The sequence below is a fragment of the Tauraco erythrolophus genome, chromosome 16 (assembly GCF_009769465.1).
Source record: "Tauraco erythrolophus isolate bTauEry1 chromosome 16, bTauEry1.pri, whole genome shotgun sequence".
NCBI classification, from domain to species: Eukaryota; Metazoa; Chordata; class Aves; order Musophagiformes; family Musophagidae; genus Tauraco; species Tauraco erythrolophus.
The window spans coordinates 561,478-586,587 of record NC_141480.1 but is presented as its reverse complement, the minus strand read 5'-3'; the positions used below and the strand labels follow the sequence as shown (position 1 = coordinate 586,587).

General features: G+C 43.2%; 1 protein-coding gene across 4 annotated transcripts; it reads left to right on the top strand.

Annotated features, from left to right (window-relative positions):
• Positions 1-346: 346 nt before the first annotated feature.
• RBM27 (RNA binding motif protein 27) lies at positions 347-24,497 on the top strand. 4 transcript variants are annotated; one of them, XM_086621368.1, is made up of 22 exons: positions 347-428; positions 3,051-3,169; positions 3,988-4,112; positions 6,488-6,594; positions 7,165-7,358; positions 7,790-7,876; positions 8,179-8,442; positions 8,988-9,221; positions 10,818-10,952; positions 13,026-13,175; positions 14,895-15,042; positions 15,333-15,486; positions 16,617-16,880; positions 17,002-17,130; positions 17,997-18,119; positions 18,652-18,726; positions 18,836-19,000; positions 19,421-19,525; positions 19,628-19,819; positions 21,990-22,076; positions 22,535-22,645; positions 23,267-24,497. In XM_086621368.1, the coding sequence occupies exons 1-22, from the start codon at positions 370-372 to the stop codon at positions 23,351-23,353; spliced, it is 3,114 nt and encodes a 1,037-aa protein (XP_086477494.1). In that variant the 5' UTR covers positions 347-369; the 3' UTR covers positions 23,354-24,497. The 4 variants fall into 4 exon arrangements, with proteins under 4 accessions (XP_086477494.1, XP_086477495.1, XP_086477496.1 ...); XM_086621369.1 differs by lacking the exon at positions 7,790-7,876 and having other exon boundaries at positions 8,185-8,442; XM_086621370.1 differs by lacking the exons at positions 7,790-7,876; positions 21,990-22,076 and having other exon boundaries at positions 6,503-6,594; positions 8,185-8,442.
• Positions 24,498-25,110: the final 613 nt, after the last annotated feature.

Here is a 25,110-nt window from a genome sequence, read left to right as displayed (position 1 = left end):
CCGCTGGGGGCGCCAGCCCGGCGCGGCCCGGGCGCGCTGTCCCTTTAAGAGCGCCCCCCAAGATGTCGCACCGGGGTTCGTGCGCTCGCTCTGCCAAGCCTGCTGGTTCCTCGCTGACCTTCGGGACGGGCTCTTCCGGGCTGCTATTGGCTCGCGGTGTACGAGCGCTGCCGCCGGATTGGTCAGCGGCAGCCTGGCCCCGCCCCCGCGGCGCCCAGCACGTTGCATTGTGAGGTGGCGGCTAGTTCCTGTTCTAGGCCTTGGCGACGGGAAGGGGCCGGGCCGGGCGACGGCTGCGGGGCGCGGGCCGGGCCGGGCGGCGATGGCGGCGGCGGTGTAGCGCGGGCCCGGGCGGAGCGGGGCGCCACCATGATCATAGAGAACGTGGACGCCCTTAAGTCCTGGCTGGCCAAGCTGCTGGAGCCGATGTGAGTGCGGGCGGGGCAGGGCTGGGCCCCGCCGGGCGGGAGCGGGTCCCCGGTGCGGGGGGGGGGGGGGGGGCGCGGACGCCGGGCCGGGCGGCGTTTTCCGCGGGGCGCCAAGCGCCGGCGGGACGGGGCTGCGGGAGGCGGCGGGGCGCTGCCCGCCGGGCCTGCACCCGCCTGCCCTCCCGCGCCCCGCCGCCGCGGCGCTCCGGGCCCGGGCAGCGCCGCGTCCTGCGGCCCCGGAGGGGACGGAGCGCTGCCCGGCGGGCTCGCCGCCTCGGGGCGCGCGGTCGGGTAGCGGGGGGCGCCGGTTCGAAGGGCCGGGGCTGAGCGAGGGCCGGCGCGCGGAGCGCGGCCTTTTGTCCCGAGAGCCGCGGGTCGGTTCGCGTGGAACCTGCGCGGAGCCCGCCGGCCGCCGCGGCGGCGCGATCGCAGCCGCTGCCGTCAGGTCGCGCACGGCCCGTAAAACGCAACCGTGGCCGGTAAACGAGTCGCTGGCGCGGCCGAGCGCACGGCCGGGACTGCCGCGGGGGGGGGACAAGGGCTCGGACCGGCTCGGCGGAGGGCTCCGGGGCGGCCCGGGGTTTCCGGCTTTGCGAGGCGGGCAGCGGGCCGTGCCGGGGGTTTCGCGTGGGCAGCGAAGGCCGCGGTGCTCCGCAGGACGCCCTGCGCGCCGGCCGGGTGCTGGGCGCTGTGGCGTCGGTGCAGCGGGGGCTTCGGGCGGGAGCTGGGCAGCAGCGGGCTGGAATTGCAGTTTGCACAGAGCGAAAATGAGCGTGAAGTTCCAGGACACGCGTTTGCAATATGTAGTTAACTGGTATTTCTGCAGATGTTTTTCTATTTTCATGTTTTAAATAGGCCCTGGAGCTACTCGGTTGTCGCCGTTAAGTAGCTGGCCTTTGAAGACTCTTCACGAATCCTTTTTTCTGGTTTAAGATAGTGGGTCTCTCTGGTCCTTGGTCAAATCCTTCTGAAAGCCTGTCTGGACTGGAGCGTAACTCTTGCTCCTGCACCTCCACTGCCAATTCCAGTCGGCCCCTGTCTCGCTGTCCAGCATTCCTGCTGTATCTGAGCTGCGCCGTAGGAATGCGAGTTCGTGGCAGAGAACCATTGAATTTGCTGGTGTGTCCTGACAGTTGGGGATTCACGGGTGAAAATACGAAATGGTTAACCTGGAGGAGCGTACGCACCTTACACGTGCTCCTGTAATGCATAATTCAGTGTGGTGCCTAAGAAAAAAGAATGTATGGAGGAAGGAATAGGAATGATTATGAAGTGATGGATCATCCCCTTTATTTTCAAACAAATATTTACAGTCAGCTGCATGTGGGCACTACCACCAAATACCTTACATGTAGCTTATTTCTTTGTGTGTGTGTAAGAATTGTAAAATCTGTAAATTTGTGGTTTCTTTGTTGTTAATTGCTACATTTAACATTGTTTCCATTGGAAGTTGGAAACAGCAAGCAAACTAATTTGGAGTAGAGCTGCTTGGTTGCCTGCTCATTGAAGATTTTTATTTTCTCTAACCAGTTGTCATCTGCATGGCTTTTTGTGTTTTGTTTGTTGGAGTTTTTTTTAATTGAGATTATTTTGAGGTCTATATGCTGTTTTTTTCTATTTCCGTAGTTAATGTTCTTAGAAAATACACAATCCCCTCTCTAAATGTTAATCTAAAAAACCCCCAAATCTTTAAATTGTCCAACTGTCCTCGGTTCCAACTACCACCTGATAGCTTCCGTGTGCATCTTTTGAGAGGCACAAAACGAGGACCCGTCGCTTATTCATTTAGCATTGTTAATCAGGCTCCTACCTTCAGCGTTTCTCTAGTAGCTGAATAATGGAGTCTAAAGAGATTCCCAGTTCAGAGATCGGTGGCAGAGCGTTGCTGCACGACGGTGGCTGCCTCTGGCCTTCGCGAAGCTGGACAAGGGCTCAGGTAGTGCGGGGAGCGGGTCCGTGTCAGTAACTGCAGCCTTGAGGTGTTTTACCAGCGTTAAAGGGTTAGTGTAAAATCCGTCAGCATGGAGTAGTCCTTGGGGAAGGAGAACCCCAGTGCGTTAGGCACGGTAAGTTAGGCTGTACAGAATGTATCCGTGTGCATATTGAAAATATACTTTTTCGATATATCTTTCTGAACTACTTTTTTAGTACTTTAAAACCACTTTAATACTTCACAATAATTTTGCAGTGACTTTCCTGGTCCTTGCTCTGCTGTTCTTGTGCAGTCGTACTTGGTGGTGGTTGCTGTGCTTAGAGAAAGTTAAGAAGCAATGGCATCTGCTCAGTTGCATAGAACTGGGTCTTACTGTAAAAAAGAGGAAAAGTGATTTTTCCTAAGCAAAGCTCAGGAAGGAGCAAAAGTGGGAACATTGTCAGGTGTGGTAGGGTGGGGGAGTGGTCACAAGGCAACTGAAATATTGTGCTGTAATTGAAAAAAAACAAACCAAAAAAACCCACTTTGCTGGCTCAGTCATCCCTGTGCAGCTGTGTTGGTGCTAGGTGCCAGGAAAGTGTCCGACGTGTTGCCGGGTTTTCTTGGGTGGCTGCTCTGTGACAGTGCTTGTCCAGCACGGGGGTTTTGGCGTCCTTCAGCAGAGTCCAGAGTGTTCTTTCTCTCCATAGATGTGACGCAGACCCCTCGGCCTTAGCCAACTATGTCGTGGCATTAGTCAAGAAAGACAAACCAGAGAAGGAGCTGAAAGCTTTCTGTGCCGATCAGCTGGATGTCTTTCTGCAAAAAGGTACGTGCTCTCCATGGCTTCATCCGCTCAGTAGTTCTCGTTTCATTGGAGGGGAGAGGGGGGGTGATGCACCAGCGTCGCCTTCAAAATACTTGTTGTTAGCCGCTGATTATTTCCTACAGCGCGTGAAGGAATAAAAATCTTGTAATTAAAAAAAAAATCTTAAGATGAAGTTGTGTAGCTTGGTCTTGTTCGTGGTGGGTGGGAGGAAATCCTCTGAAAGAAGCGCTGGCGATTTCGTTTCAAGAGCATCGGTCCCGCCGCCAGAGGTTCCTCTGACCGATGTGTGGTAACTTTGGACAACCTGGTCCCTATGAATCCTTCAAGCTTCTGGTGAGCTTCTCGTAGCAATTTAGTTCAAGTTCAGGGTTTTAAACACTCAAAAATCTGGCGCTTGCCGGGGAAGTTACTGTGCGTTTTTTTGTGATCCGATGTTAAACTGGTGATTCGCGTTCTGTGAAGGATTTACTCTCAAAAACTGCCGTAAAGAGGCTGCTGGCTGTAGCTAACGGAATAACTGTGGCCTTGGGAAGTTTTGATCACGTTTGCCCATTTCAGAGTTGTAAATATGATTCAAAGTAAAGTCTCAGTTTCTGTATTTGATATACCTGATGAATTTCTTTGTCTAAATAAACCACCTCAAGTTCCACAAATGTGATTCCAGCTCCTCAAATGGAACTAATGTTCGTTAATCTCAGATTAATCTGCTGCTGTGGGCAGTCCGCCCGGATAATGTTTTGCAGGGACTTTCCTGGTGAATCTAACAGTGCCCTTAAGTCAATATGTAACAATGTTTTTCTTGTGCTTTGTATCCTCAGAAACTTCAGGTTTTGTAGATAAACTTTTTGAAAGTCTGTACACAAAGAGTTATCTTCCTTCTCTTGAACCCACGAAAGTAGAAGCGAAGCCTGCAGGACAGGAGAAAGAAGAAGTCAAGGAGGAGGTAACATTATTTTTTCTACCTGCCTCTAATTTTCAAATTAGCCATCTCATATGTTTGTGAGGCAAAATGTGAAAGAAAAATCCACTTTTATTGTCACTAAAGATCGTTGTGCGTCTGAAGAAAAATGGAAGCTGACCATTCAGGGAAGAACATCTTAAAATCCCTTTGTAGAGTCTACCTTTGGCCTAGATGAATAGCATTCAGAAATCCTATTCGGATGTCCCTGGCAATACGAGCTGATAATGATTTGGAAAGGTTTAAGGGAGGAGGAAGCAGCAAAGTCATTCAAAAAAATTTCTGTTGCTCACAGAATATACAAAATTGGAAAGGGAAATGATCTTAAATGTTTTCTGTAATACTTAAAATCAGGGAAATGTGATAACCTCTGTATTGAGGGATAATTACTTTTAAAAAGTGAGGTAACGTTCATTTGCCAACAATTCTTTCTTTCATCTTGTTTTTAAGTTCTGTTGACAAAATTGAAAACAATCAGGTTTTTGAGAAAAGCGAAGTAGTATTTCTGTAGCTGTCTAAGTCTCTTTGTATATTGTATAATCCTCTGCTATCACTTGTGTAAGATAGGTGGTTTTTTTCTTCTAAGTTGGTGATTTTTCCAAGGGACAAGACCTCTTCTCTGTGTTTGTAGCATCCTAATGTACCAGCTTTGAGAGAGAGTTGGAGGAAAATTGCTATGGAAGTAAATATTCTTAATTTCTGTATGCTCTGATCACAGTTTGCACAGATACTTTAGCCTGGATATGTGTTTTAATTACTACAGGAAAGGTGCAAAAAAAGTGAGAGCATATTTAAAATTCTAGCCCTTTCCCCTCACTCCAGGAGTGTTTAAGTCATGCAGTGTTAAGAGCAAAGACTATTGCTCTTCTTGTAAATGGACCATGGAGAGCGTGGTTTTTCTGACAAGTACTCTAAGTGGGCAGTCAGATTTGTGGTTTTGTCTGCGAGCCTCCAGTAACACGAAGGAAGGACCTTGCTGGAGTGATCTGTTCCGTCTTCAGAATTAGAGCTGGCTGACGGTCCTGAAGGTGACAAATTGCAGCTGGAAGTCTGTCAGCCAACGAAAACAAAACTGTGTTATGTTATGTTGTGAAATATATAACATTGTTTATTGTTTGACGAAACGTGATTCGTCAGTCGATTTAAGTTAAAGTTGCTCTTTAGGTTTTTTCTCTCTTTTCAATGTCCTTTTTTATCTGAGGATGAGACCCAGAGTTATGACACTTTATGGAAGTAGCTTTGGTGATGGACGTTCGTAATTTGCAACTGTACAAGACTTTCACTTTCATAGTTTGCTGATCAGTTCTCAAAGTACTGCCATAATTTATAAAATGTGGTTTAGAACTACCATCAATTGACTTAACCAGTGCTCTAGTGGGGGAAAAAGGAGAGGTTCTGGGGGTTTGGGAAGGGGGGGACAAGGATAAGGCAAAAGAAGATATCTAGGACAGCGTTATGGGACAAGTTGGCAGGATCAGGACATTATTCAGTTATCCCAACATCAGTAAGGCCTTGATGATTTGTCATCTAGCTCAGTGTATTACACGCTTCCTGCAGATGGAGGACACAAACCAAACCAGGTGTAGAATCATAGCTCAGTCCAGGTTGGAAGGGACCCCAGATACCATGTGATACCGCTGGTGTTGAAAGCAGGGCCTTAGGTTAGGCTGTCCAGAGCCCTGTCAAGCCAAGTCTTGAATATTTCTAGCAGTTCTCTCCAGATAATCCTAAACAAGGATGCAGGAAGCCTTCCTATTTGTTTTAACTGGAAAAAAATATTTTAAAGATTATTGCATGTAAACCTTTGCCACCAAAACTTAGGGTAACTTCTAAGCAGCGTAAAATGACAGCAAAGGCAGAAAAAGTAGAAATGGATTCAAAGTGATTTACAGTAGTGGTACAGCTGGCAGACTTCTAAATCTGCTTTTGTCGAGGCCAGCAAGGAACGTGACTCGTTCAGCCGTGTGAACAGCTTTTGGGTTCGAAGCAGTTATTTCCAGGTGTGCACTAGCGACGTATCTACGTGGAGAAGTAACTCCTTCCAGTTGTGTTCCAGTTACAAGATTCAAAAGCCACCTCGTGTGTAGGATTGCTCGCTCCAACGACATAAAGAGTGGATAGAGAACTGACCTTTCATGAGTCCTGTCTAAAAACAGAATATCCAAGTAGTTTTATTTTGGGGTGTCTCCTCTGCAGAAAAACCTGACAGCTTTGAAACAAAAAGCCCAACAACCTCTCGCACTTGATTACTTGTAGTGCTGAAGTATTCTGTGCAAGTAATACTTAAATATTGGGTTTTGTGGGATGCTAACTGCAACTTGAACTGAATCTTGGTCTTGATACTCGTTCTTGTTTGGTAGTTGTCTCTTAAACAGAATTTTCAAGAGTCAGTTGAAGAAGAGCGGGATGGCAGGAAAAAGAAGTATTCCAGTCCACAGAGAAGCCGTGCAGATTCCAGTGAACAAAGGTTAGTTTTGAACCAAAATATTAATGTATTCTGTATTTGCTGGCAGTCTGTAACTGTGGATTTTTACCTCGTAGGTAGTGATTTTTCATAAAAATGGTATTTTTCTCCCTCCTTTTCTCTGTCTTCAATGTATTCTGTGTCTGCTACATCATGTGCATGAGAACTCTTCGCTAGAAGTTGGTCTCTTCTGGAAAAAATGACAGTATTTTTCAAATGTTAATACCTAGAAATGTCATCAATTCCATTCTTTTCCGTGTTATATAAATGGAAAGCATTGTTGGAGGGGGTTGTTCACACTGTGTCAATATTGCTTTTAAAACGTGTTCTGTTTTGGTCGTGTGACTGTCCCACCTTTCCGATTCTTCTTAGTCCTTCCGTTGCTGGTTTCTATGAATTCGTGATTCAGCTTTGAGATTCTGTACTTTTCTGTGTAACTTGGGAAATTCTGACTCGAGTGTTTCGCTGTCCAAACTGGATGGGAAGAACGAGCCATGTCTTACCTTGTTGCAAGCTTGTGTTTTTCATTCGGTTTCTCTTTTCCTAACTGTGGTCTGCATATGTCTCCTCTAGAACGAGAGAGAAAAAGAGAGATGATGGAAAATGGAGAGACTATGACAGATACTACGACCGGAGTGACTTGTACAGAGAGAAGTCCGGCTGGCGACGTGGCAGGAGTAAAAGTCGCAGTAAAAGCAGAGGGTTGAGTCGAAGTCGTAGCCGCAGCAGGGGTAGAAGCAAAGACCGTGATGCAAACAGAAGTGCAGGTGGGTACCCAAGGTGCTGCTTTAGGGGAACATCTAATGTCAGCCATGTGTGATGACTTGACGACTCCTGCGTACTGTATGGTCTAGCAGGCTGTGGACAACCTCAAGTGGTTGAACCAAATTTTGAGAGCTTTGTGTTCCTGAAATTATTAAGATGCTGTTCTTCAGAGTAGGACAGTTAAGGAGATTGTTTTCTTCTTTGCTAACCTCTTAATTTATCCACAGGTGTACACCAGTGGATATTGGTAGCTGGTATTTTTGTGCTGTGTGTTGATAAAGCTGTTGACTTCCACCTCCACCCCACCCCCTGCCAAGATCTATCTTTTTGCAACATAAGTGTTACCCTCTTTTTCCTTTTGTTACTGTGTATTTTTTAGAGAAGGTTTCTTTGGGATTGAAGCTGGTTACTATGTGATCCATTGTTCTTTTAGGGCTAATTCAGGTCTGTCAGAAAAATAAGAGCTATGGATTACAACAGATTGCAATGCATGTTGACACCACGTTAGTTAAGGGCAGGGGGTAGGTTTGTTTCCCCCCCCCCTCTCTACTTTAAAAGAAAAAGCTGTAATCCAGAATGGAATAAGAAGTAGAGGAATGAATGTGCATTTTGCAAAGAAAACATTTAGATTTCTGAAGTTAAAACCCTGTTTGCATTATATTTAGTTCTTATTCCATTGGTAAGGTCCTTCAAGAACAGTTTAACATGCAGAATACTGAATATTTAAGGAAATGTTTATACTGTTGTGTATTATCTTTTTCTCAAGGCTCTGATATGTAGAACAAAGCATGAAGACTTTACCTAACTTTTTTTATTGTTTTTAAACAGAGCACCGAGAGAGATCAAAATTCAAGAGTGAAAGAAATGATGTAGAAGGCTCGTATAACCCAGTTTCTGTGTCTCCCAGTAAATCTGCTGAACAGTACTCCTCTGCACAGTCTATTCCCAGTGCTGTTACTGTAATTGCACCTGCGCACCATCTTGAAAACACAACGGAGAGCTGGTCGAATTTCTACAACAATCATAGCAATCCCAGTTCATTTGGCAGAAACCCTCCTCCTAAAAGAAGATGTCGAGATTATGATGGTAAACTATCTGTTTCTTAGTTTTCAGTTTCAAATTCTGTGACACCTTTTTTTTAGGTATTCACTAAATGTAGGCAGCAAGTCAAAATGCAGCAGCATGCGGAGTATACCTGTATGTGATACAGTGTATGACCTGTATTTTACTGGAGAAATAACTAGTCTCACTGGAAGTGGTTTACTCACAGTCTGATGCTTGCTGGATAAGAACATATGGAGCTTGTTCACAATTCTGTATGTGCTTGGCAAATACTTCAACCACTGGCCCTTCTGATAAAGATTGCAGTGGATGTGTTTACTATAAAACAGGTGGTGCTTCTGACTGTTTTTCCCCCCACAGCTTTTATGGTGAATGCATGTATGTTTGTATGCTTTTATGGAAAATTATTCTAATTTTAAGTATTTTGAAACCTTGTCTGAGAATGTAATGTTGGATCAGTGATTGCCTGTTTTCTTTAGTAAGAAATTCCAGCAAAAACTGAGATACTACAAATTGCTGACAACTAATTTCTTTTCTCTAAAAAGATTGTTAAACGTCCTGTTTTGCAGAGCGAGGATTTTGTGTACTTGGTGATCTTTGCCAGTTTGATCATGGAAATGATCCTTTAGTAGTAGATGAAGTTTCCTTGCCAAGTATGATTCCTTTTCCTCCACCACCTCCGGGACTTCCTCCTCCTCCTGGTATGCTTCTGCCCCCTTTGCCAGGTCCAGCTCGTAGTATAAGGTTGCCAGTTCCACAAGCTCATCCACAGGCACCGCCTCCTGTTGTGCTTCCGGTACCAAGTAGGTCAAAACATTGTTCTGTGTCTCTTTCTGGCAGATTTATGGCATTCAAAGTAATGAGTTCAAGTTTCTTTGCTAGCCATGTGCTATTTAAAATATTGCAAAATAATTCTGAAAAAATCAGCTTGTAAAACATGATGTTCCTAGCACAAGTTGAGTTAGTAAATTGGGTGGGGAAGCAGAGGGGATTATCTTTCAGATTATCTCTTAACCCTGGTGGTGTTTGGATTGATCACTGACAATTGGATTACTTTTTTTTTTTCCTGAATGCAATAATGTTGAGATTTAATCTCCAAAAAGTTCTAATAAATTACTGTTTGTGCTCTGTTATGTGTTGCTTTTTAGTAGCAGATAATGGATACATCTAAGATTTGTTTTAGCTCAATGGTGATCTCTGAGACTCTTTAGCCTTTTTTGTTATCTTACTGCATCTCATAATGTAAATTCTATGAATAGGTAGAGTATTAGATATTACTCTGTTCAGTACTCTCTCTTCCAGTAACACAATACATGCCGTGACAGTTGCATCAAATAGCAGCAGCTGTGAGATCACAGAATCATAGAATCACAGACTGGTTTGGGTTGGAAGGGGTCTCAAAGATCATCTAGTTCCAACCCCCCTGCCATGGGCAGGGACACCCTCCACTACACCAGGTTGCCCAAAGCCTCATCCAGCCTGGCCTTGAACACTTCCAGGGATGGTGCATCTACAACTTCTCTGGGCAACCTGTTCCAGTGCCTCACCACCCTCTGAGTGAAAAATTTCTTCCTTATATCCAATCTAAATCTCCCCTCTTTCAGTTTAAATCCATTGCCCCATGTCCTGTCACTACATGCCCTTGTAAAAAGTCCCTCTCCAGCTTTCCTGTAGGCCCCTTTAGGTACTGAAGGCTGCTATAAGATCACCCCGGAGCCTTCTCTTCTCCAGGCTGAACAGCCCCAACTCTCTCAGCCTGTCTTCATTGCAGATAAGAAATAATTTTGTACAGGATTAACCCTAGATGTTGCATGAGCGTGTTAGTGGGTGGAACTGCCGTGCTGTCGAGCGAACCGACAGCGCTCGCCAATGGCAGGTGTCCTGATAGGTCGTGCAGTGTAACTCGTTGTCCCTTTCTGGGCATAGAGTAAGTAGGAATGTGTGTATCAGGTATGGTGCAAACAGAGCAAAACCAGCTAGGCAAATGCCTTGCCTACGAGTGCCTTTCGCCCTGTAGTTCTTGTTTGAGAACTGTGATCTAGATGCTGCTGCTATGATCTCCTGCTCTGACCAAGCCTCGATTCTCCATGGCAGAGCTGAGGGAGGAGCCGCTGTAGCTAATGCAAGCTCTAACCATAATAAATCTCTGGGGAAGAAAAGACACTTTTTTTTTCCTTTGGCGTAAAGCTTTGACCTTTCTGGGAAAGAGAAGAGGTGTTGGAATCAGAGTAACTAACCTGAGCAGTGCTCCTCAACTTACTTTTGCTGTAATGAGATTGTAGATATTTAGAGTCTTGATCTTGCTCAAAGGAAGACATAAACAAATTGCACCGAATCGTTTGCATGTTTTATCTGTGGAGTTACAAGTCTTTGTGATCTATTCTATGGTGTCGTTGCAGGGCCACCTTTAACGCAGTCGAGTTTGATAAATAATCGTGACCAGCCTGGGACGAGTGCTGTGCCCAGTCTTGCACCTGTCGGAGCAAGACTACCTCCTCCTTTGCCCCAGAACCTACTGTATACAGTATCAGAACGTAAGCAAATACCTTTTTTTTTTTAAGTCTACTTGAAATGTAAGTTTTAAAATTCCTCTATTGATGTGTGATTAGAAGTTATGACCTCTGTCTTCCTCCAGTACATAGAAATCTAAAAAGAAGTCTGATGGCTTTCGCTGTGGTCAGTGCATCATCTGCTGTTACTGTGTGAAATAGCAGGAGTGTTCTGTCACTGTCTGAGGAAAGATCACTTGTGGGGAGCTTCGTTTGGGTTCCGTACGTTCAAAGCAGTAAGAGTGGCACAAGAAAGAGATCTCTTCCTCTTCAAGCTGTTTGGTAGCAGGTCGGTAGGCAGAAGAAGGATCTAAACCTGCAATTACTGTTTGACCCGGTCTTTGTTCCTGTCTGCTTTTGTCTACTGCAGATGAGAGAGATTTTTTTTTTTCCCCAGCTCTGTATCACAATAGTGTCTGCAGTCTTCACGTACATTAGTACTTTTTTTTTCCAGAATAGACTTGATTCTAGCTTTCTAACTTAAAAAGAAATGGATGGCTTTCAGTGGACATGTCCATCTTCCTCAACAGAGCTCAGTTTTTTAAAAAGTGGGGTTTTATGAGGGGAAATAGCAAAATACCTGGAAAGCCCTAGATTGCTCAATTTAAATCCAACAAAGCTTATATTTCTTTGATAATGAAAGGAGTAATGGCATTTCCATGTTTTACATGAGCAAAATAAGGTAATTAAATCTCAATGTTTTATAATATTCCCATCTTTTTTTTTTACATAAGCATGAGCCCTCCTATTCAAAGGACGGCTCTAGTTCATGATCCATGTCATTTCCCTTTCAACTTCCATGCTCTTCGGAACTTTAATCACACCAATATCTTGTTAGATAATCTGTTCAGTTATCTCCAAATGCTGCCAGGCAGTTAGATGTTACCATCTGAGTCTTTCAGCTTCAGAACTACTTCTATTGGGCGATTCTGTGTGTCTCAGCTCACAGGACATCGCTGACTGCAGTTGCACTACATAATTCTGTTCTCCAGAACATCTGTGGAGACTTCTCGTGTCCTGTTCTTGGGCTGTTACAGTACCACCTGCTGGTTGCCCTCTTGCAATCAATTGTATTCCATATCTTGGAGGAGAAACTTGTGGTTCTACTCCTGCAAGGTTAATGAAAGTTCTTGGCAGAGTCTGAAATTGAACTGTAAAACATCAATATTGAAATTCTGGAGCATCTGTTTTACAAGTGCAGCGTCTTTGTTGTTGCTGTGGAATAAGGAGCTGACATTTAGAGTGTTTCAAGCCTGTCGAGTCCCCCTGTGTAGGCATTCCTTTCTGTTCCAGGACATACTGTGTTTCTGTGGAGGCTTTTCATAGACTTGATTCATTCTAGTTCTGGTATAGCTTTTCCTTTTTATGGTTGGAAAAATGCGTCATCCTTGATTTGGACCTTGGGCTGGAGAAATAATAAGAGTCAATTCTGTCATCTTGTGTTCTCATGGTTACCCCTTTGAATTAAAATAATCGTTAGTACCTTACTGGACCTAGGGAACTGATCTCACTCTTACAAAAACTAAGAGAATTTAATAGGTAAGTATTAGTCAAATTACCTGATTTCTCAGCTTTCTTTGATTGGAATCACTTAAGTATCTTCTTCCCCAAAAATCCGTTCCTGAAGTAAACTAGGCTGTTGGGCAGCAAAGACTGAACATCTCTTTGCATCTTAGGCCCTACAGAATAAACGCCCAAGCTAAATCTCTTGTTGCTCCCCTTGGAACACTGCCAGATGTTGTGAAGGGTGTCATGCAGACACCTCATTCCTCTTCAGGCAGCTCATCAGCAATACTCGACTATTGTGAACTGTGCGCTTTTGACAAACAGTAACAATCAGCTTGTGAAAAATAGAGAGAATATGCCCAGATAGGCTTGGGCATAGAGTTTAGTTGAGGGTTTTAAAGGGCTCATGCGTTGGCTGTACCTCTTTTCTCTCTTCTCTTCATCCGAAACAACTCCTGATTCTTGGACATCCGTGCATTTCCTTAAAGGAAAATTAACCCCGAGTCTTAAACTCATTTGAAAAATTCTTTCATTTCTCTCCTTTTTTTATAGATACATATGAGCCAGATGGCTATAACCCTGAAGCTCCTAGTATTACCAGTGCTGGTAGATCTCAGTATCGACAGTTCTTTACGAGAGCACAAACGCAGCGTCCAAATCTAATTGGCCTAACATCTGGGGAGATGGATACAAATCCAAGAGGTAGGAAGGGTTTCTAGTCGTTGCTGTTGCTATTTTTATCCAAGACCGTCAACGCTTTTTTTCCCCTTTTTCAGGCTGAAAACAATAGTTTTTCTCACTGATCTAGTATTTCAGAGCAATTTTCAGACATCTCTAACTTTTTAAAAAATGCTAATATGACCATATAGCAGTCAAAGGAGCCTTTTTGGTTAAACGTAACCACTTGCTTGGGAGCGTTACGAGGTTTGGCTTGTTGGGTTTTTATTCCTCCGTAGCCCGTGAAGGCACTGTGCAGGTGCCGAGTGCTTCTAGAAAGACAAACGGTTCAGAAAGATGGCATTAAGCAGTGGAGTCTGAAGGCTGATTTGCCAAGGGTATGTTTGGGGCACAGGGGTGATGCTCTGCAGTCCTTGCCTCGGCGGTGGTGGTGGCAGTGGAGAAGGGAGCTGTCGTGGCATGTTTTTGTGCTTGGCGGCCTGACTGCCAGCCGGGTGTTCTCTCCAAGACGAACATTGCAGTAGTGTTCTAATTCTAGCCCCTGGAAATCCCAGTCTGCATTTAAGTCATTCTGAATCCTTAACTGGATGAACGTGGGTGTAGTCTCACAGTGGTGACGTGCAAAATCTCTTTTAGGAGAGAGAACAAGCCAAGGCTCTTGAAAGAAATTTTCGTTCCGTTAGCGTAACTTTCTTTTTCCCCTCTTGCTTTACCTGCCCTGATCCTTAAAAGAAAAGCTGTTAAATTTCAGTGTTTACTGTTACACTTCATGTTTCTTATTCAGTAGATAAAATACTTTTTTTCAGTATTTCCTTCAGTGACTCATCCTATGCAGAGTATGGTTAAATATTATTGCAGAAATTGCTGTTGCTGTTTTCATCTCAGCATCGTAAAAGCAGGGTTGGGCTTTATCGCGGGCCCTGGGCTTCTGATAACCCTTTCTGGCTGTGAGGCACGGGGAGTGTTTGGCAGCAGTGCTTCAGGCCACTTGTTCTGCTGTCTTTGTCAAGCTGTGGAAGGTTTGCTCTCAAATCATCCTCCAAAGTAGAATCGAAACGGTGTGCCCAAAAATGACCAGTCTTTGTTCTCACCAGTGTAATCAGCAGAGCTCTGGCATGTGTAAAAGCCATAGAAAGTTGACTTGTAACTCAGACTTCTTTTTAGGAGTTGAATATTCGACATACACAGGAGGCTAACGCAATAGTGTGATCCTAAAAACATCGTAAATAAATACTTGGCAAATTGTGATCTAGTGCTCCAGCTTTGTGTTTGCAGAAGTGGCTTAAAACTTTAAATCTAATGTCTCCGAGAGTGTAATTTCGTGCTGTAGTTGTGCTTAATTAACAGCTTGTTGCTGAAAATGGGATGGAGGGATAAGGGGATAGCAATGGGAGGAACATGTTCTTGGTTGCTTTTTCAGTGTCAAGGGTTAATACAGGGAAGTTGGTTGTTCATTCAGCCATGCCACAGGGCAGAACACGAACCTGAAGTTCTTTTTTTTTTTTTTCCTCTCTACTTTTTTCTTTGCCCCCTCTCTTGCCTCCCCTCTCTTTTGCCCCCCTTTTTGTTTTGGCTAGCAAGTGATCTCTGAAGTAACTTCATAAACAGAACTAACCAACTTGATAAAGCCTTCCTAATTTTTATGTTTTTCAACTCAATCATATTTTGCTGTTTAAATGAAAGCTTTTCCAGTGTCTCTGTTGATGTATGGTAAATAACACAGGCCATTTTCCTTTCCTCCAGCTGCCAATATTATCATCCAGACTGAACCTCCCATTCCCATTACCAATAACAGCAGCAATGTAACTAGAGTTGTCCTTGAACCAGACAGCAGGAAAAGATCTTCAAGTAGCATGGAATGTCCACCGTTAAAGAAACCGTGGCTGGGAAAGTAAGAATTAACAACTGCAGTTGACTAATTGGAATGCACTTTATTGCTGTCAATGCTGTGAATATAGCTGTTCTCTAGTCCCTGTAATTTGAGCTGTTTGGGTCAGAAAATCTGTGTCCGTGGAATATGGAGATAAAATATTCGGTGGAGGGAGGAGCTCTTTTTCGTTAATGCCTAGACTGTCTACTTCTAATGAGAAACACAAAAGTTAAATGGGCATTAACATTTGCTGCCTTACTTTAGTATATGCATGCCTGTCTAAATTACTATCTTGCTCTCATTTTCTCTAGGCAAGCAAATAACAACCAGAATAAGCCAGGATTTTTGAAAAAGAGTCAGTATACTAATACAAAATTAGAAGTTCGAAAAATTCCACCAGAATTGAATAATATTACACAGCTCAACGAACATTTCAGCAAATTTGGAACTATTGTAAACATTCAGGTAAAAAACAAAGTTTGATTTTTGTGCCTGTGTGTGTGTATTTTGTTTTCCCTGAAGCCTTCTTGAGTGTTGCAACCAAACTACATTCCTTGAGAAATCTTTATGGAGGTTAACTGGGTGAGGAGGTAATCAAAGAAACCTTTTCTTGGTCCACTCGGTATTATTATCTTAATTCTGTAAAAGCATGTTGGCTTCAGCCTTCACGAGGTCTCATCCTTGCAAGTTTAACAGTGTCTAAACCAACTCAGGTTTTTGAGCAACTTGTGCGTAATTTTTTAAAGAGATCTAACAATTTCTTTCTTGTATGATGGTCCTACAGTATTTCATGGTCAGGATTTTGACAAAGATGCTACAGGACAGTTTTTATATGCATCACTTTATTACCACTTTGCATCCTAGAACTGGCTCCAGTTCAGTGCTGTTCCTTGCACTACGTAAGCAAAACACAAGGAGTTACGTGGTTAAAATAGCATTTAGTTTCCCTTTGGTTTTCTAAAGCAAGCAGTTCTCTCAAGTTCTCAGTTAGAGTCTAAATAAAAGACAGATACCCAGGAAGCCTCTTTATTTCTCGAGTTAATAACTTTATGTTTTAGCCCAAAAGATATTGTGGTGCTTCCTGCACTTCGATAATGACATAATGCGTTTAAAACATGCTGTCTCAGTCATGATACTAGAAAGTCCAGGATATGGTTTTATTCCTGTGATTATTTTTTAGAGAAAAGTAGTCTTATTCAAGAGTGTTAGCTAATGCTTCTTTCAGAACGTGGTGCACCTGCACGTTGTACGTGCCCGGACAGCAGTTGTCTTCCAGGAGGTCAGATAAAGAGCTCTCCAGGCAGCTCCAGGGTCTCTTCACTCATGCCCCAGTGGCAGTTCACAGCACTCTGAATATATGATGCTATTTGGTGGAGGAGTTATTTTATTTTATTTTGTTTTACTGTATATAGGCTTCGCTGCAGGTACGTGTAATGTTTGCCAAAAGGTACTTGGCTTCACATAGCATGTTTTACCTGTATTTTGAGATAAGTTAATACCATCGGATATCCCGCTCGTGACTGCAGATTATTTGTCGATTGGTTTGCTGCTGCCTGATATGAGAAATAACGCATTCTAACGAACTTTTGATTTAGGTTGCTTTCCAGAATGATCCCGAAGCTGCCCTAATTCAGTACTTGACTAACGACGAGGCTCGGAAGGCCATTTCCAGCACAGAGGCAGTTCTGAACAATCGGTTTATAAGGGTGCTGTGGCACAGAGAAGGCGAGCAGCAGCCCCCGTTGCTGCAGCAGCAGCAGCAGCAGGCGCCCACGCAGTCCCTTCACCACCAGCTTCACCTTCAGCAGCAGGCCCTGACCACGACTCCGGCTGTGACAATGCACAGCAATCTGTCAAAGGTACTGTGCCGCCGTCAGCTAGCGGTGGAGCCATGTAGGTTATCAGTCTTCTGAAATGGCTGCTGCTTTAGAAAAGCAGAGTATATAATCTTTCACTTTCTTAATATCTGTTAACGTACAGGTGCTGAATAAACCGCTGGCATCTGGCGCCTATGTCCTTAATAAAGTCCCAGTGAAACGTCGCCTTGGAGCAGCAGGTGGAAACCAGCCTGACTTAAGCCAGGCTGGGGCTGTGGTGGAGGACTCCCAGGTGTGTTCATGAAGGCTGACCATCATACTTTCACTTACAGCTTCGGCCTCTTAGCTGAGAAGGAACTAGCAAGCAGAACTTGTGACTTGTTCCCAGTCGGTTCCGTTTCTTTTCACTGATGTTCCCTGCAACCACAGTCAGCCACTTCTCCCAAATTTTGTTAGCTGTTTGTATAAAATAGGGACGATGACTTCAGAATCAAAGTATCACTATTTTAAGCAGCATAAGGTATTTTTGGCAGTGCTTCATAGTAAACAAATTTGACAGCCTGTATGTGAGTCAGCTTTTTGTCGGCGAATCTAATTGCTTTTTCCAGTGATTTTTGAACTGATGTTGTGCTTTAACAGTAGTGCCAGAAGCTTATAGAGTGCTTCTGCGTAGAGTTTGAGTTGATACAGTTTAATTCACACCGAACCATGTGCAGCATGTGTTCTTGGCCACAGCAGAGTCCTTCTTTTAAGAAAGGAAGCATGCAGGTGACTTTTGCTGCCTTGTTTGATCAGAAACTGTGATGTTAGACTATGACTGTGAAGCTGAATATAGTGCAGATGCAGAAGATCAGCTTCAGTGGTCTTCCCAGTAGGTATGGGGATACAGAGGGAGTTTTGAATGAAGGAGGAAAGAAAGTATCTTTTGCAGAAATCTTTTTAACAAGCATTTAAGCTAATTGCTTCCAAGCAAGTTGACTGTTACACCAATGCCTTTACGCATGTCTTTTAATTGCTTTGGTCCTTTTGTCTCGTTGCACAAATCTGGAAGTTTTTGTTCGTGTTTCACAGAATGCATTCTTCTAAAATTCATTGATGGTATATCATACTTATTTTAAGCTATTACCCGGTTTTGTGTGTGTGTTTTTACTCTTTCAGACTTTTTCTACTCCTACAAGCCACTCAAAAATGGTTTACAGTTCTTCAAATTTAAAGACATCTGTGAAGCCTGGTGCAGGATCTAAACCTCATGATGTGCAAGAAGCTCTTAAAAAAAAACAGGTACTTGACTATTCATCCAGTCAAAGTACTTTATAAAGGAAGGTTTGATAGACACCTTAATCCTCAAATATTGCTGTATAGCTTTCTACATTAGTGTAGTTCCTGCCATCGTTATCAGACTATCTGGCAAATGCACCTAGAGGTTAATTGTGGGTAAGGGAGTGTTCCTTTTGGGGTGTCTTACTTGACACACTTGGTCGTGTGTGGGTTTTCTGGATTTTCTTGAAGAAGCATTTCTCTGATTTTCATCTCTGCAGGTATGACACACTTAAATGACAGCATAGGATATGTTTCTTAAGAGGTGTCCGCAGGGGTCAATAGTTTAGTAGAGTCGTTCAAAGCAGGAAGTTAGCGACTTTTTAATTGAGTTTTTTTTCCAGATCAGATGTACTTTATAGTTGTGTGTTTTGCAGACTAGTAGTTTTCATTGTGGCCTTCACTTCTATAGCTTGAAGAAGAATATACGATATATGTGAGTACACACAATGCCAGACTGCTTTTCACTGATGGAAACATTTTTCTCCTCATATAGGAGGCAATGAAACTCCAGCAAGACATGAGGAAAAAGAAGCAGGAGATGTTAGAAAAACAAATAGAATGCCAGAAGGTAAGTCTGCAATGTCTTGTAGTAAATACATTCTGATTTTGTAGGTACCTGTCTATTCAGTGTTGGTTTTCCTGGAATTTTATATTCCTGCTCTTTTATTAATACACAGATGTTGATATCCAAGCTGGAGAAAAATAAGGCCATGAAACCAGAGGAGAGAGCAGAAATAATGAAGACATTAAAAGAGCTAGCAGGAAAAATATCTCAGTTAAAGGATGAATTAAAAACTTCATCTGCAACCTCTACACCGTCAAAATTGAAGTCCAAGACAGAGGTATTTATTGTGCAAGACACTTGCCCACCTGTCTTTTGTAACTATTTCTACTATCATGTCCTAAAATCGCACCAACCTTAGACCAAAATACTTCCAAGCAGTATTTTGAATTTGGGAGTGATAACCGTGGACAAGCAAGCCGTGGTTTTAAAGAGCTCAGTGACCTAGTTTTGCGTGTATCTCATTCAGGCTTGTTCCAATTCTGAAGCAGAGAATTCTGGGTCCTTCAAAAAATGGGTTAGAGGAGGGGCATGGAGGCAATTAAACCAAACTGAATTCAGAGGGAAGTATGGCTGTTGTGTGCTGATCCGTGTCATCTACATAAACGTATTGCTGAAGTAGTGGAACAGAACATTAGAAGCACACATTACAGTTCTGCTTTTCCCTTCCGTTTCCTCCTTCTGCACCTTTTTCTCTAAGGCACAAAAGGAACTTTTAGATGCAGAACTGGACTTTCATAAGAGACTGTCTTCTGGAGAAGACACAACTGAATTGCGAAAAAAGCTGAATCAGTTACAAGTAGAGGTGAGTTTGAATCGATGCTTTTAATGTATTTATGGTATGTAAATGTTTTAAATCCTTTCAAACTGAGGATGGCTTTGTACGTTCTTTGCCTTCCTTAATCAGGCTGCCCGCTTAGGCATTTTGCCTGTTGGTCGAGGAAAGACAGCGCCAGCCCAAGGGAGAGGGCGAGGACGGGGTCGTGGTGGGAGAGGAAGGGGCATGTTGAATCATATGGTGGTGGATCATCGTCCCAAAGCACTAACAGTCGGAGGCTTCGTTGAAGAGGAAAAAGATGAATTGTTACAGCACTTCTCTGTAAGTATGATGTCACGCTGAAAATAAAAGAAAAACCTGAAGAGGAGAGTTGTGGCTGAACTATTATTAAGTAGGTAACCAATACCCTGGGAGTGTGCTTACTGGCAAAGAGAGGCATGCTAAGAGCGACAGAATGGTTTGGGTTGGAAGGGGCCTTAAAGACCATCTAATTCCAACCCCCCTGCCGTGGGCAGGAACTTGGTAAACAACTGTATTTTCCGAATTCTTGAAGGTGCAAGTCTTTTTGTTTCTGTTAGTGCAAACAAGTCAAAGACTTCATCCTGGATTCATGGAACAGGCTGTGGATAAGCTGCCCAATACGGTCTTTTAATGGGAAAAGCTAAAGAGCTTATTCTTATTAGTTCTGTGTTAAAATAGTTTTAAACAGACATTAGAAGGCTGAAAAATACCTATCAGCCTCTCCGTTTAGAAACGATTGCTCAGATTAGCCATTCCTATCTCAAGAGGCAAAGTGCTGTTTTGCTAAACAGGACGTCAGTTTCGAAGAAGTTCAGCTTGTTTCTGAGCTCACGGGAGAGCAGGCAGCTTGCTCGTTCGCAGGCAAAGTCCACCTGGGCTTTAGCACCAGAACTAATTGACATAATAAAGGAAAAACCAATTTTACATTTCTCTCGGTTACGTTTCCCAGAATGAAATGTGTCCAGGTGCAAAGCTAGTCAGCTTCTCAGGGAGATCATGTAATACTTCATAAATAGACCCAGCGTGAAATCTAAGCTTGCTCAAGTCACTTTGGTATTTCTGGATGCTCCTTGCATAGTAAGTGACTGATACAGAACATTAATTTCATAGAATCCTGCCCTTTAGAGCTGGATACAGAAAAGCAGTAGAGTTCTCAAGAGAAGTGGTAATCTGAAAGCTTGTTTGTTTTCTGGTTTGAGTGGGAACGGAGAACTTTACAGCTCTTCGTGCAGTGAGGTAAGCGTGGCTCTTTGGGGAACTGTACTCCTGCTTTGGCCTCGTTGCTTATCAGAAGGTTAGAGGCCACTACTACTGCTGTGATTAGGTAAATTCAGTGAAAAATGTTGTGTGTTTTGATCAAAAACCCCAGCCTGCTTTATGATATGATAACAGTGCCGTGAACTGTGGTAGAACACTGGAACAGGTTGCCCAGAGAGGTGGTGGATGCTCCATCCCTGGAGACGTTCAAGGCCAGGTTGGACAAGGCCCTGAGCAACCTGATCTAGTTGGAGATATCCCTGTTCCTTGCAGGGGGGTTGGACTAGATGACCTTTGAAGGTCCCTTCCAGCCCTAACCATTCTATGATTCTATGAACCCTGGGAAAAGTCCTAGGAGGGGACGTGAGTGCCTTTTTGGAAAAGATCTTTGCTTTAATTCTATTTCTGAGACTTCATGTTTTTGAAAGTTTTAGCTGTCTTTAGCTGCAAAATCCAGTAAAAGTTTTTACAAACAACCAGTGCTGTTATTCAAGCTATTATCTTACTGGCTTTTAAAGTACTTCTCTTCTACTGTTCATATTAAATCCGAAGTTGACTACAGTTTTCTTTTGGGCTGCTTGTAGTCAGTGCATGAATCCTTTTTTTTTTTTGTATGTTTGGTCTTGGGGAATTTTTTTTGTGCTATTTAACTATCATTGCTGTGGTCATTCCAATTTTCACCACTATGCAGGATATAAATTCTAAAAATGCAAACTTCTTGTTTATTTACCCATACTAGTTTGCGTTTTTTTCTTTCTCCCAGCAGTACGCTTATAGAACGTATTGAGGAGCTCGGTAGCAGAGTTTGATTCCTATTGCTGGAATCTCTTTTGCAAATTGATGAGTTCTAAAGGACTTGCTTAACAGGTCTGAAGAAATACAGAGATGAAGGGCAGAAGAGAATAAGCGAAATAGTGAATTCTTTGAATTCACTTCTGAGCTATAAATTAATACACTTTCTTTCCTCCTGCAAAATTAAGCTCCACTTACTAGAATAGCAATAAATCTGAGCCTTTGCCCAAAAATACAGGTACAAGTGCTGCAATGTTGCTGGATGATGTAGCTGAGATTTCTCTGGCTCACTCTTCTGTCCAAAAAATAAGATTTCAGTGGCACTTCAGCACACTGCAATTGTAGCACATGATGATTGTGTTTTTGGAGAGTATTGCTACTGTTCCTAATCGATTTTTTTTTTTTTTTTTCCCTCTCATAGAAATTTGGAGATATTGAAGACCTTCAAGAAGAGGATTCCCCATTAAGTGTTGTTCTGACTTTTAAATCTCGCTCAGAAGCTGAGAATGTAAGTAGAATAATTGACATATTTCTTTCAAGATGCTAAAATAAGAATTTTTAACTTCTCATGTCTGCCCTTGTGTTTAAAATGTAGCAGGGTTTGATCCCACTAGTTTGAGCTAGATAGTGTGGGTGTTTGTTGCTACTGCGTCACTAAAGGGGAAGATACCCCCTGTTTGCCTTCATAGTAACGTAGGTCTTTCGCTGATGAAGGTTCAATGTCATGATCAATTCAGAGCTTTGTTCATCTTTTGAGATTGCTGGGAGGTGAGCAGTATTCAGCAGAGTCAGGTTTGAGCGAAGTTGCTCTTGGAAGATGGAAGCGGATGAATGTGGCTCATGTGTTTGAGGTCTTCAAATGTGCATCTGCCTGATGTTCCCTGGATCTAGCTCATGGCTGGCAATCTTAAAAATTCTTCACTTGATCCTCTTTTTGAAAATATGTTCATTTAAAATACAATCTAGGCTGCTAACCAAGGATCCCGGTTCAAAGACCGAAGGCTACAGATATCCTGGTACAAACCTAAGGTACCCTCTGTGTCCACAGAAATTGAGGAAGAGGAGTCTAAGGAAGAGGTATGAAAATATGTTAAAAAACTAATCACTCTTCTAGGAATCTAGCAGCTAAGAGCCCTTTAAGAATACAGTTTTCTGATTATTGAAGAAATTTCATAAAAGATCTTTTTGCAAACCACAAACATCACCATTGTTTTTTAATAGTCAGGTACATTTTCCACGTTTTAGAAAAGGGGAAAGGGGGAAGAAAAATGCACTTTGTGGATGGGATGTTGGTTTGTGAACTATGAAAATAAACCTCACGTTCTCTGTAGGCAGGCTGCTCCTCTGCTTCAGTGCTGGTGCTGCACTGCAGAAGTTACATCTATTCTCGCCTGTAGTTGTGAACACATGAAGCTTTCAGAGGTTTTTCCGTGTAGGCATCTAACACAGTTCAAAACTGTTGTTTCGGAGGGAGTGGGTGGTTGTTTATTCCTGCTTCCTTTGAAGTGTGACTTTCTTTTCCTTTCTTGATGAGTGAGGCTCCTGTTCTTCCCATCAGACTCGCTGAGCGCGTGCGTTTCAGAGAGACGCGCGATAAACGAGCCCGATGTGAAATACCGCGATGCTGTGTTGCGTGCCGTGTCTAGGATGCAGCATGGAGCTGCTCTGTTTACAAGTATGGTTTTTTCCTTCATCTAGGAGACTGAAACCTCAGATTTATTTTTGCACGAAGATGATGATGATGACGACGAAGATGAGGATGAGTCCCGTTCTTGGAGAAGATGAAACTTGATGTTGGAAATGTATAATTTTAGGAATATAGTTCAAGCTACATCTTTTAAACGTTTATTTAAGGAAGTTGATGAGCCAAAAAAAGCTTTACTTTCTTTTCAAATTCGAAGTGAGCAAAGTTTGTTACAGAAACATTTGGGATGTAGAGCTGTGATACTAAGCTAGCCAAAGGCCCCGTGATGTTTTATGTCATTATCGAGCTCACCAGGGTTGTGATTTTTTTTCTATTTAAGAAGGATGAAAAAAGAGAGAGGGTGGAAAAAATACTAGTGTTTTCTTGTCCTCTTTTTGTGTCACCTGTATTACCTTGTTTTGGATTTTTTATAATGTGATTGATTTGCTAGTTTATAATTGAAAAGATATTACAGGTTTTATTTAGCAATATTATGGGATTGGGGGAAAGACACAAACTTTCATTAAATGTTATGAAAGAAAAAATTGCCTCATTTGCTAATTGAAAAAGGGTAGCATTTTATTTCCTATGGAATCACTTATTGTAGGAATTCTTTGTGGCTAGATTCAGAACTCATTCATTTCAGTATGTTCGAAAGCCACACGGTCTCTGTGCTCTGCTGCTTTTTGTGAGAGGAGATGGAAGAAGCAATTTAACGGGGTATTATAACATTGTCCAGTTCACTCTGTTTCTTCAAATTCTGCTTCACAGAAAACATCAGCGATGACACATATTTGAGCGAATTTTCACTGACTGTTGATTTTCTTCTGCATTTTCAGTATAAGGTTCAGGTTTAAGTTAGGCTGTTTGCTGCATTTCAGCCTTTGCGAACACGAACGTTCTGAGTTTCGTACTTCCTCAAAAAGGAGCTCTGCTAAACTGGCAACCACCTACCAGCCGTGGAAACTCTTCCTCCTCTCCCTGTTACCAGCTGCGTGTTTATGTTTGAACCAAGCCCTTGAAGTGTTCAGAGCAAAATGCTTTTCAGCCAACAGAATGCCAGCGTCCTGCTCAAAGACTGGCGTGGAACCAGTGTTTCCAGTGATAGTCTGCAGAGGAGCGTTCGGAGCTGGGTTTGGAAGGCTTTAATTTATCTCCAAGAACAGTTTTGTTCAGACACATTTCAGATGAACACCATCACATTCTCAGCTGCCTTATTGTTGTACCGTTTTAGAAACACCACCACCACACACACACACCCCCCCCGAAATGGTGTGTGTTGTGACAGAAGTGAGCACGACCAGTTCGGACACTCGAGCCCCGTGTGCCCCCATGGCACGGCCCCTGCAGCGCGGCAGCGTGCTGCCCGGTGAGCGTTTGCCCTGGCTCTGTCCGTTTGTACCGTGCGCCTCTCAGTGCACTCGATGTGCGTTTCTGTGCAAAATAGACACGATGTCGGTGCAGAAACGCCCTCCCCTTTTGAATAACCAGTTACCAGTGGGTATTTCCCAGCAAGTTTCCGGCTGAAGAAAAACATACGTCAGAACCTTTCAGTGACGATGGCTCTGAACTTGGCTAGTGACACGCAGTTGAGCATGCCCTTGGGTCGACAGTTGCCCTGACTTTGTTGTCTTTTTGCCATGGTGGTGTATTCCAAGTCAAACCAGTATCATTTTCTGTTTCCTTGTCAGTTGAAGGGCACGTGTCTTTCAGTATTCTGTCCCTTCCCACTGAAACCTCACCTCTTCACGTAATTGGGACTTTCCTGCTAATACTGAGGCTAAATTACAGACATGAAGAAACAAGGGGAAACCAATCCTACGTACTTAAAAAGAATGTCTTGCTTTTCTCCCATCAT

What these genes read in the sequence shown, in the direction of transcription:
- RBM27 (XM_086621368.1), top strand. Translation starts at nt 370, where the DNA reads ATGATCATAGAGAACGTGGACGCCCTTAAGTCCTGGCTGGCCAAGCTG. An exon ending in GATGGATACAAATCCAAGAG is followed by an intron (nt 13,176 to 14,894) that starts GTAGGAAGGGTT and finishes CCTTTCCTCCAG; the next exon opens with CTGCCAATATTATCATCCAG. An exon ending in AAGAGGAGTCTAAGGAAGAG is followed by an intron (nt 22,646 to 23,266) that starts GTATGAAAATAT and finishes TCCTTCATCTAG; the next exon opens with GAGACTGAAACCTCAGATTT.